Here is a 12,743-nt window from a genome sequence, read left to right as displayed (position 1 = left end):
GGTGGAAAACCAAAGATTAAAGGCCTGATTTAGAGCTTGGCGGAGGGGTTACTCTGTAACAACAGGGATGAATATCCTGTTCGCCTAATTATAAATACCATTATATCCTATGAGATTTATATTTCGGCAGAAGGGATATCTGTCACCATTGTGATGGAGTAACCCCTCCGCCAAACTCTAAATCAGGCATTGAAGGCCTGATTTAGATCTTGGCAGGCGAGTTTCTCTATCCCAACGGTGACGGATATCACTTTTAACGAAGTATAAATACCATAGGACATAATGGGATTTATATTTCAGCTGATGGGAAATCCGTCACCATTGTGACGGAGTAACTTGTCCATCAAGCTCTAAATCAGGTCCTTAGTCATCTAAACATTTCAGGTGATTTCACTCGGGCAAGTCAGTCCGATACCCACCTTCTTCCTCACGCTTGTGTCATCTTCCCTGAGGATAGCATGAAAGCACTGTACAGAGACAAATTTAACAGACATTTTATGTTGTGTGGAGATTCAGACGAAAGCTACTATTAAAAGGGCAAAATACCAGAGCAGGTCGATTGATTGTCAGCCAATCAGAAAATTGTTTAATTAAAAAGTTACATATATTATTCCTTTGCCAACAGAACAAGTGCGTTACGGGTAAGAGACAGGCACCGTTGTAAATAAAATCCAGTATCAATTAAAACAATATGTTCGATCTATCTGCGTACCTTGTTCAGACATGATAGAGTGGATTGATAGCATTTACAAAGGTCAATGATTTATGGCTATCTATCTATTGCTAAAGTGAAACATGTAAACAAGCATTGTAATTCTAAATCCCAGTAGACAGATTCCCTTCTCGTTGAAAAGCATGGGACCGGATTAGTAAAGGTTTTGATATTGACGTGTAAAGTACACAATGCATTCACTATGCTTATATTTATGCATAGTGTATGATTCGCACAGTCACAAATCTCCTGAAAAAGGTACACGTCATAGTACAGATGCATGTTGACCTGGCTGATTTTTTCGATATTCCACAGATTTAACGTAGGTCTGCCAATAAATGATTATGAGAGAAAGTCACATTCTTGTTTCACATAATATAATTGCTATGCTTTTACTCCCGGCAATATGAATTAGGAAATGCAGTGCTCAATTTGTAAGTAAAAACGATCCAGTGCCCAAAGCCCTCCTCTTAAACAGGCGGCTGCTGCAATTAAATGTGCGAACACGGATACTGAGGCAGCCTAATCCTGAAGCCATTTTGGGCCTCTTCAATCCAATTAAAGCCAATCCCTGTCCCTTCAGCTCACTCTTGCAGCTTTCTTCTTTCTCCCATTGTGACGTTTTTTCGTTTTTTCTGTTCCTCCGTCTTTCCCATATGTGTCTTTTGCTCGCAGCAAATACTTGAGGCAGAAGAATAAGCGCACAAAAATAAGTGCTGGTGCTCCGTACCGGAAACAACAAGCACAAATTAAGCACTGAGGAAATGCCACAATTGTGCACAAAAGGCAGACTATCTACAATCCCATTTTAGGGTTAAGTACGGTTTGCACGCATTCCATTGAGGCCTTACCTGCAAAAGAAACTCATAAATCTGTGTTCAAATCTGGACATGTTTGCAGATTTACTACTGTGGAGTGCTAGAGTAAGTTTTTTAGGATTTTATTTTGGAGGCCTGACCGACATAATTAATACAAAACTAAAGGAAGTGGATTCTCCTAAAATAAAATAGTTTCTCCATCCAGAAATTGGAATACACTTTGCACCAGGTTGAGAAATGTCCATCTCTTAGAAATTCGTCATGTATACATTGTACACATCTGTTAGTCCTGGAAAACGAAAACTGAGAATTCCATACATTTTGTAAATGTGCTCCAAACATATGGAGTATTCATTGGGGAGGGAGAGCATTTCTGGCAACGATTGCCTAGCTTGATGAATTGGGTCGATTTTGAGGTGTGGGCACTGTTTTGCAAAGGCGAAGATTCGGGGTTGGGGGGAGGGGTTGGGGTGCTTCACCCCCTAATAAATGTATTTTGGGTGTAAATAGCTGGGTGCAGGTCCTTTCAGTTAGGTATGGTAAGGGATGTATCGGATTTCTCAAGCAATTTTACACACAGACAAAAACGCACACACATTCTCTCCCCCTCTCTGACTTTAAAATTGTTGGTTATTTCACAAAATAATGTGCTTTCATTCACTTAGGACAGACACCCTGTCAGTCGCACTACACTCCCTTTCCGCTGCCACTTAAGCCCCTTTCATGCTCCCTGATTGTCATATAATGTATTTTAACTTCATGTGCTGACATGAATATTCGGAAATCTGAAGCTCACATCCCTCAAATCTTACCGACCAAGCTATGCCCCTGATTGCTTGCACTGTAATTTGTCGACAGAAGGTGGCAGACATCCTTTTACTATCTACCACCAAAGATAACTGCCTTCCGGTCTGTAGATCTGCATCAACCATATGCACACTAAAATAGAATCAATGTACATTAGTGACGTACGCGGTTACACACACAATGACCGGTATTGAAAGTAGAATGCATTTATGTAGACTAAATTAATTCACGAGGAGTCATGACAAGAACGCATGATTATGAACAAGCAAAGGCAGAAAACATGATAATGCAGATGAGTCAACTTGATTTCTTATATGAATTTGATTGCATGTTATTAGGAATACAAATAGGGGTAGATACGAGTCTAATTGTAACCCAGCATGTCGGCTCCTGGTATCCTCTGTATGAAATACAGTGCACAATGATACAAGAGAGCGGCTGTGGGGTAGCATGGTATAAGATCAATGGCTGTGGTAAGGAGCGAAAGGTGAGATGGGCCAGCATGCACGAAGGTGAAAGTGTCAGAGGACTTAACCAGGACAGTCTGTTAAACTATGGAACACAAGAGGCTGGATATGGGGGGAGGGACAGATAGGAGTTGCGGGGGTGTTGGGGAGGAGATGAGATAGGAGAGAGGATGTGCTTGTGCCTAGCCGGGTGGAGGTCACCAGAGGCTGGGATAAGTTTTGGGAAGGAGAACTACCATCTAAGAGGGCTCAGTGAGAACTTCACTGTTCCACCTTCATCTCCCTCATACTGTGAGTGCTATATGGGTTTTGGAGATGTGAAGGGTCAGGACTATCTAAAGACAGAGATGGTTTGATTGGGGCCGTAGGAGGGGTCGGTCAAAACAATAGGTTTTCCCAGCCACCGACAAAAGGTCGGCAGCGTAGGTATCCTCGCTTCCTCCTGGTAAAAAGTCGTCATCTCGACCCCCACCCAACTGATGAGGGCGTGCTCCCAGGCCTCATTGTGATGGATTAATTGGCCAGTATGAGGGACAAGTCCAAAAAGTAGGTCATTGTCTTGTGGCTCTTGGGGCACTTAAAGACACCCAGGGCCATGGCCTCTCATGAGATGATCTCCCTTATTTCTGTGACTGCCTGAGGGAGTGCAAACCTTTGTTCCAAAACGTACAGATCTGGGAGCAATCCCATTTTAACATGCTTCAGTCCTATGGAGCAGAGCATCTGGTGGACGTATCTGAGGCTCCTGGGAATATCTCAGAGATTTGTTGGGGAGAGAGGTAAGCTCTGTCATCATCAATTGGTGGCGGGTGTTCCAAGAGACCTTCCTAAGGTAGGCCCAGGCCCAATCCTCATGAAGGGCTCTGCCCAATTCTTCCTTCCACATCTTTGTACGAGCTCTTGGACTGTTAAATAAAGACTCCAGCAGGCCAGCTAATCAACCAAAAGCTGCCCTCCAAGATGCATATAGTTCTGAGGAGGGAGTGGGTTGGAGGCTCCTCACCCTTGATTTCCCCAAATAACGTGGAGTGAGTCAGCCAGCATGGCATATAGGAGGAATTGGCCTTTGTGAAGGATGAACTGTTCCTTCAGGTCTATGAAAAGCAGGAGCTGGCCATTTTGGAACAAGTACCCTAGTGTATTCAGAGGTCCGGGGGCATAGTCAGTGGGTTGAGGCATACAGGCCACGAGTCAGCAGGTCCAAATTAGGGATGACGGGTGCCTATGGAGGTGTTGGACGAGTGAGTGCTTTGCTGAAATATGTGAGGGTCACCCAATGTAAGTGTGGGGGATTAGATGAGGCTCAGGCCCCGGAGAGTATCCACTGAAAGAGTGATATTGTGGACAGTGAGGAGTTAACTGTGCTTGTGTCCTCTAAGTAATATCCCACCAGCTGGTACCTGGGCCACTGTAATTGGGTCCCTACAAAGGAATATCCAAAATTGGTGGTCCCCAGGCCTTCTTGATTAGGGGGAAGATGTAATTTTTGTAGAGCCACACGCCTGTGCCAGTTGTGCCATATAATATCCCCAAACAGGGAGTGTAGTCACCTGAAGATTGTGCGGGGGAGGGTAATGAGGAGGTTTGCAAAACACTACAGAAGATAGGGAAACATCACCATTTTCGAGACAGTGACCCTTCGTACCTCAGACAGTGGGAGAGACCTCCAGAAAGTCAGCTGGGAACCACGGGCCGACACCGCCACCTACACGTGTCATCTAGTAAATCTGAAATGGTGTGGAATATTTGGATACCCAGATATCTGAAGGAGGTGGGCTCCCAAAGGATTGGGCTCCCTGCTACATCGAGGTGCATTAGGTGCTCTTTAGGGGACAAGACTTGTGTCATCTGAATCGGAGGACCAAGACATCGCCAAACTCAGCTAGTCGAGCAGTTGAACAGTGATTGACAGAGGCATCTTTGAGGTACAGTAGGAAATTGTCAAGATGGTGTGGATGACGCCCAGAAGGGGTATGCTCCTGTCTCACGCCAGAAACACTAGGGGTTCCATTGCAAAGACGAAAAGGAGAGAGGATAGGGATACCCCTTTCTCATGCCCCTTCCAACTGGTATGGATTTGCAGAGCTTTTTCCTATAGTGTACCCTGATTGTTGGGTCAGTATAGAGAAGACAGATTAGGAGAGTGATGCCGGGCCCTACGCCAACCTGCACCAGTACTGCTAAGGGGAAATGCCAACGATGTACGGTATTGAAGGCCTTGTGAAGGCTCATGACCAGGGCAGTCTTTCCAGGCCAAGATCCCTATGTGGCCTTCATTATCCTGTAGAGGCGATGGAGATTAAAGGAGGAGTTTCTACCAGTGATGAACCTGTTCCGGTCTGAGCGAATTAGGCATGGAAATACTTGTTTGACTCCGTCTGCCTGGATCCTACTAAGGATCTTGTAGTCTATATTTAGGGGAGCTATCTGGCGATATTAGGCAAGATTGGTGGAGTCTTTCCTGGGTTTTGACAGAGATACCAGAGAGACTTCCCAAAATGTTATAGGAAGGAAACCTTCCCTGGCAACCATATTGCAGAGTTTTGTCAGCTTGGCAGTCAGAATGCCAGTGAAAGTGTTGTACAACTCTGCTGGGATGCCATCCATAACAGAAGTCTCCCCCGTCACCAGTTCAATTATGACTGTGTGAACATTGTTGTCTGTGGTGGGGGCATTGAGTTCTAACTGCTCCTCCAGGGAGAGGTGAGGGAGGAGTGCTTTTGCCAAGTAGTCATGCTCAGCAACTTTGGGGAGCTTCTGGAGAGGGGACAAAAATGGCAGAGTAGTAGGCAGTGAAGGCACCATGGATCCAGTTCTGAGTATGGAGCAGTATGCCCCCGGGGGGCTTGGACTGAAACTATCTGAGGGAGTCATAGTCATTATTTATCAGCCATTCCTGGAGGCTACTAGACTTCTCACCCTGTGAGGGCATGTTGGCCCTGTAAGATATGTAATCCAGGGATCGCAAACACTCCAATAGTCTTGTTTTCTTGGAGCTGGGACAGCCAGGGATGCAAAGAGGGGTCCCCAACTGTGTTCTATTCCAATTATATGTACTTAAGCTCAGGGGCATCCAAGGCACAGAGCAATGTCTTCTGTTTCCCTAAATCTGCTAGAGTGCAGAATCCTGTGACCACCACCTAAAGACCTCCAATTCGACTGAGGGCAAAGAGTCCAAGTGCCTTTGTTATGCTCAAAATAGTCTACAATGCTACTGGAGACTTCTTCTCTGAAGGTGGGGCCGTCGAGACTGCAGGGCTGCAATCGCCATGTGGGGATGGGAGAGCGGAGTCAATTCGCCATTAAGGGCTGTGATCTGACAGCTTGCACCCCAAGTAGTCTGGTGAGGAGATGGAGGGGCATAGCACAAGGGACCCAGCCAGCCGGTCCAAGCGGGCACTTACATCATGTACTGGGGAATAGTAGGAGTAGAGTTGGGTTGCTGGGTTATGGTGGTAGTGTACTTTCCAGCAAGTCATCAGCCGTTTGGGGGAGGGGGTCAACCTCCTGGATGAGTCCTGGCCAAATAGAAGGATCACTGTAAAGGCTCCAGCATCTGAGTCCTCTAAGGGAGATTTGAAGAAACTCCAGGGGGGTCATGGAAGGCAGAAACTGGTTTGAGGGCCAATCTGTGACCACTTCAGACCTGATCCAGAGAAAGGGCCGCCTTTGCCAAGGAAGTCGATCTTTAGCCCTGCTGATGACAGCGGTGGCATCTTAGCAGTATCCTTTGTCCCTCCACCAAGCTGGTTTGATGTGCAAAAGGGGTACTAGCTTCTGCCCAGTCCCAGGCTTCCCAGGGGTCAGTGAAGAAAAAGGTCTTATCATCAGGGATGATCTTTAACTTGGCTGGAAATAAGAGGGCGTATTCGAGCCAATGTCACACAAGTGTCATTTGAGGAACAATGCACGCCGACTTTGGACTGCTAGAGTGTAATCCTGGAATATGAGTATTCTGTGGTTATCTTTCAGGACGGGTTGCGACTGTCATGCCTTTTAAAGGAATATGTCTTGGTAATTAAAATTGAGGATTTTCCCAGTGATAGAGTGACGAGTTGCCCCCACAGTGGGTTGCTGAGCCGGTAGCAATATGCCCTTTCGATTTAAAAGAATGGGGTGAGATCTTGAAGAGCCATCAGATCTTTAAACCAGGCCTCTAGGAAGTCCACCATGTTGGGCCCTTCTACACTCCCCAGTAGGCTCACCACCCTGAGGTTGCTACACTGGCTTCGCCCCTCAGCATCATCTACACTATTCTATAGAAAACCAGCTCACTCCATGATGTCATGGAGTTGTTTTTGGAGGTCCAGGATGTGGGGTTGCAGATCCATAATTGTCTTGTTGAATAGCATGACCATTTTGGCATGTTTGAACTGGTTGTCACGCAGGCGGTTGACATTTTCAGGAACAGTGTCTGCCTTTGCTTCCAGGTGAAACTTGGAGGCTTCACTTGCCTGCAAGATGGCATCCAATTTATTTGGGTATTCCTTGGAAGAGAATGGGCTAGCCACGTCCAGTGAGGGTGGCAGGGTCCCTGGTGACAGGTGTTTTGTGCAACCCATAATTTCCATGCACTGGTAGGGGCCAAGCATGCAATTGGGTCTTTGGGGGTCTGAGCCCCTTTGCCCTTGCCACCTCACCAGCAGGCTGCAGGAGGCAGAGCAGCACAAGCAATTCACTCAGCACCTCCTTGGAGAGGGCCCTGGTTCCCATAGCAACATAGGTCCAGCTGTCCAGTTCATTCAGCAGGGGTAGGCCCCCTGTGGCGCAGCAAGCACTTGTATGATCCTAATGCAGGCATCAAGCTGGGGGGTGGAGCTTGGAGGCTCCAGCCAATGCTGGGTGCCCCTTGGAGCAGCCCAGTGTACCAAGCCCTGTACAGTCAAGGGACCCTTTACACCGTCCCAGTGGTCAACAGAAGGTGTGGGCCACCACAGTCCTCAGCTTTTGCACTGAGTACAGTGAAGGGATGCACATCCACTGTCCAGGTAGCTGCAGGTTGGAGGTTGGAGGCCCCGCAGCACATACTGTTGTCGGACTGCAGCAGTGAAACTGGTGGCTCATAGCTGGCCCACTCTAAGAGGACTCCTTGGGTCCCCCCCCCACTGGATGCTAGTACTAGAATCACATTATGTGAGAGTAATTGGGTGGACTGAAGAGCCAGGAACTCTGGTTTTAGGCAGCTGTCACAATAGCCTCCCAAGCCACGCCCCCGTGGCCAAGTCAACTTAATAGGAAGGTCAAGGCAGAACAGGCATGTGGTAGTTTATAATTGTGAAGGGCAATGAAGTAGTGGGCAAAAGGCATGGTTTTCTTTGACATGCTGATTGTGTTCAATGAGGGGGTTAGCCTTAGATGTTGGGGTGGACACTTTTGAATTTAGAACGATAAAGCTTGTGGTCTCCCTTTGTTTTTTTCTTGAGTTGGTTATATACAGTTTCATCAGTATTGTCTTGCAGGTCATGAGGACGAGACCTGAGGAGATTGTTTTTTCAGTGACATGGTGTTAAAGAGTCGGAAACCACTATCTCTCAATCACCTGTGATTGTGGGCTAGAGGATCCCAACCAGGGCCAAACTGAAAACCCAAAGCAGCCCTCACAGATTTTGGCAGACTATCCCTCACAGGGTGTCTAACGAGTGAGCCTGACCACTACAATGGGGCTTGGAAGGTTCTCCATCCCCCAAGAAAATATGTGGAAATATGTGGAAAAATGCCACAACACATTTTTCATTATATATTAAATTGTATTCATTTCTAAAGAACACTAAGGTGGTCATTACGTGGCTGGCGGTACAGAGGCCCTTATTACGACCGCAGCGGTAGAGCCGGGGTCGCACCGCCGGGGCCGGCGGTTTCCCGCCGTTTTAGCCCCGGCGGTGATAATCCACCAGGGCAGCGCTGCAAGCAGGGCTACCCTGGGGATTATGACCCCCCTACCGCCAGCCTGTTTCTGGCGTTTTGCACCGCCAGGAAGAGGCTGGCAGTAAGGGGTGTCCTGGGGCCCCTGGGGGCCCCTGCACTGCCCATGCCACAGGCATGGGCAGTGCAGGGGCCCCATAACAGGGCCCCGGCCAGCTTTTCACTGTCTATAGGAGCCGGCTCCTATATTGCGGCCTCATTCCCACTGGGCCGGCGGGCGCAAACTTGGTTTGCGCCCGCCAGTCCAGCGGGAATGTCATAATGGGGGCCGCGTAAGTGTGGCTGCGTTGGTGGCCGCACGGTGGTTACGGCCTGGCGGGCGGCGGTAGCCACCCGCCAAGGTCGTAATGACCCCCTAAATGAGACCTTAGAGTGCACCAGGATACAGCAATTTTTATTGGGGCTCGTCAATGATTCCCTCACCATCACCTTCTAACAGTGCCTTTCATCTCTCCCTAGTCCCTCTCTTACATGTATTTCATTTGTTTTGTACCACCTCTCTTACCAGAGTAGGGTGTTGGTGTACTTCACATCACACATGCAGAGAAAATGAATCATACATATGTAAATCAGCGTATAGAAAATGTTACATAAAACAACAGGGACTAAAATGTGTAGGATTCACGTCATCCATGCTGGTGGGCTTTTTTAAGAGTGCTTGGTCTGAGGAAGCATGCACTCAGGATTCAGAATGTAACACAGTGGTTATGGTTGACTTTATTAATAACAGTTCTACCCAAACAAACCCTTTTTAGCAAAATTAGGATAATCAAAGACTGGGAGAAATAAATTGTTCTAACCTGTACCATAAATTCTGCATACAGCTCTTTGATGGCAGCTCATAGCTCACTGTGCTAGATTACTATTGTAAATTATGAACTGCACAGTTACAAAAGCATCTCTGTGACAAAAACAGTATCCCACTGAGCATGCCACATAAAATACTGTTCTGTGATCTGCAAAGTATATTTTTTTGCAACAGCCATATTAACCTTCTGCTACCATAGATGAGTCAAAACTCCAATCTCTCTCCAGCAGCTACATTAACAACCAAAATTATCTTGGCACATTTATTGTTGCCTGAAAACTTTTGGAAATACAAGGAACTCTGCAGTGATTTTAAAACTGCTGAACTGTAACAAAACCGACCCCCGTAACAAAAGTTACCCCCCCCCACCACCTTCCCACCCTCCCTGATGCCGAGTACGGCTGGTGCGGTCTTGATCCCAACTCTTGAACACCATGTTGATCTGTGTTTGTACAGTGTTGGCTTTTAAAGTGTGAATACGTTTACGCTAGCATTTAGTGCAAGGTTTATTAAACATACCTTTGATGAAGGACATTTTGACCGGCATGCATTAGGCATTTATTGAATAGTAGTGAAATGAACTACCTTTTGAGAAACCCTGTAATGAGAAGGATATTTGCTTTTTAATGTTTTGTGACTTTTATGAAAAAAGTGGAAATTCATAAAAAGAATACTACAAGAAATATTTTAAAAGAGCAAGATACAATTTGAATTATTTTTTGAAACATTATAATTGTACCAGCAGTGTATCTGTGGGACTGTGTAATATACAACAAACAGCATGGCACTGATGCGTTCTTAGCATTCTAGAAAACAGGGCACTCCCAGATGGCACCCTACAAAATATTGTTGAAAATATCTATGAGAACATGTATTTAATTAAAGTTGTGCACATCAGAAACTTGTTGGAAGTATTTAGGATCCTTCTTCCAGGTATACATGTTGTCATCTTTTCTAGCATTAACAAAGTCAAAATGTTTGTCTTCAGTGTAATAATGCATGCGGACACAAGCATGTACACATGTGGCAGGTCTCTGAGCAGATGCCTCTTTCTGGTTCCAGTATGTTTATACCCTATTATTGTATTTTTACTAGTCCTTCTGCTATGTATCTGTTTTTGGGGGGAATTTGATTTATCACCTGTTGTTTTCTGTAATGAAAGTAGTTGCAAAGGTGTTCGAACTGTGTAAACATTCTAGGAACTTTTCTTAAACTACAGTTGGACTAATCACAATGTTGAACTCAATAACCTTTGTGGCCTTAGCAGCCTCCAACGCCTCTGCAGTCTAATCTTCAAATACGTTTCTACAATCATTCCGTTAGATATTAATTTGTTCATATTTCTCTTTTTATCCAGACTGCTCAGACTGTTCTGGTGGTAGTCGTGGTTTTTGGAATATCATGGCTGCCGCACCACGTGATCCATCTCTGGGCGGAATTCGGCGATTTCCCGTTTACACAGGCCTCGTTCCTCTTCAGGATAGCAGCGCACTGCTTGGCATACAGCAACTCCTCCGTAAACCCCGTTATTTATGCCTTTCTTTCCGAGAACTTCAGAAAGGCATACAAGCAGGTGTTCAAGTGCCAAATAGGTCATCTCTCGCCTCAGAATGACGCAAAAGAAAATAAAAGTCGCATGGACACAGCAGCAGCCTCGACCAACTGTACCCACGTTTGAAAATTGTGCATGGATTCTAATCAAAATCGGTTTCAATCTCCAAAAACTGGCCGTGAAACAAAGCACAACATTCACCTAAATCATTTAAACAGTTATTGCAAATGTTCTTTAAATCTTTATTTTTTTTGCTGAACCTTCTGGTATTGAATAAGCTTCTTTGAATGGTTGACAATAGGCAATCTGTATAAACACGTTTTACAGGCACCTTTCTGTGATGGAATTTTGAAAGAAATCGAGGTTCAATTTTTGAAGGCTTTGTCTTGTCCAACCACACTTCACCGAGTACACCAGAAACAGGAAAAGAGTAGGCGTTTACGTGTAGAAAAGAATGGCTGTTAAGACTGAACACGTACATGGTCCTGGTGCGAGGCACACTTGGTGAAGCGAAATGCATTGTGGTCATAGAGCACAGTCACCCATGCTACTGATACACATGGCTTACTGGCATACATTGTGTATCCCGCTCTCCTGTGCGTTACCAGAAACGTATTCCAAGAATAGCTTAGTAATCAACACTGTATGCCTTGTAACAATTATTTGAAGTTTATCAATCATTATTTTTGATTGCATTGTAAAATTGCTTTTTTTTTAGCACTTTCAGTACGCAGTTTATTTATTTCAACAAACTGTACAGTGTAAATAGGATTTGAAGCCTGGTAGCTTTTCAGAATTTCGTTGAAGTATGGTTCACGGCCAAAAAGCACCCCGCTCTAGCAATGATTCTGATGTGACGTGCTTGTTTGTGGAGACTGCTTCGATGCATAACGCAATGTCGGCGCTCTTGCTTGATTCATGAATTAAGAGGAGAGCTCTATATGTAATAGGGTTAGACAGTTACATGATCAATTTCTTTGAGGTATGTGGAATCTTATATGTGTTGCTCGACAAGTAAAACAAATACTGCATGTAAAATCAATGCACTGTTTTGCAAAGGATAAGCTTTTGTGTCCACGTCTGCGGCTAGGTCACATAAATTGCACCAGCGCAGCATGATTTTGTACTGGCGCAGTGACATTTGCGCCGAAAAACAGTCTGAAGAGCGTTAGCACCACGTCATCCTTACATAAATAACATTTTAATTAATTTAATGAAAATGCCAGTTCAAGAATGGCGCTGAATTAGCATGCATAGCTGAAAATGATCAGGCAACAGTAAACAAAGCTAGCAACTGGTGCAGTTTAATGATCTTTCCCGGACCTTTATTTTACAGCAAAACTCATCTCTTAATGTAGACCAATGGTATTCCAATGACTTCACTAAAATGTACATAAATAAGTATTCTAAGCTATTTTTGTTGAATAAAGTTATTACTTTCTGTAAGCTGTATGCAGAAATAATTAGTGTGTCATAAATGTAATACGTATCGGGACATACATACGTGACACTCTTGCTGGTGTAAAAGGTCATTTATTAGAACAGGATTTAAACACAGACAATACTTCAAAACATTAACTGTATATCTTTTAAGGCAAACTTTAACTTTTACAACTCCCTCGCCTTCATTTTCTCCACAAATGTCTCCCTTCAATTT

At 45.1% G+C, this 12,743-nt stretch overlaps 1 protein-coding gene across 1 annotated transcript in view; it reads left to right on the top strand.

Annotated features, from left to right (window-relative positions):
- Positions 1–12,543, top strand: part of GALR1 (galanin receptor 1) — a 675,245-nt gene extending 662,702 nt beyond the window's left edge. Inside the window, exon 3 of the mRNA XM_069219685.1 lies at positions 10,892–12,543. Coding sequence (XP_069075786.1) covers positions 10,892–11,212 — 321 coding nt within the window. The 3' untranslated portion in view covers positions 11,213–12,543. The remainder of the gene's footprint in view (positions 1–10,891) is intronic.
- The last annotated feature ends 200 nt before the right edge of the window (positions 12,544–12,743 follow it).

The sequence above is a fragment of the Pleurodeles waltl genome, unplaced genomic scaffold (genome assembly GCF_031143425.1).
Source record: "Pleurodeles waltl isolate 20211129_DDA unplaced genomic scaffold, aPleWal1.hap1.20221129 scaffold_96, whole genome shotgun sequence".
Lineage (NCBI taxonomy): Eukaryota > Metazoa > Chordata > Amphibia > Caudata > Salamandridae > Pleurodeles > Pleurodeles waltl.
This window is presented reverse-complemented; position numbering and strand designations above follow the sequence as displayed.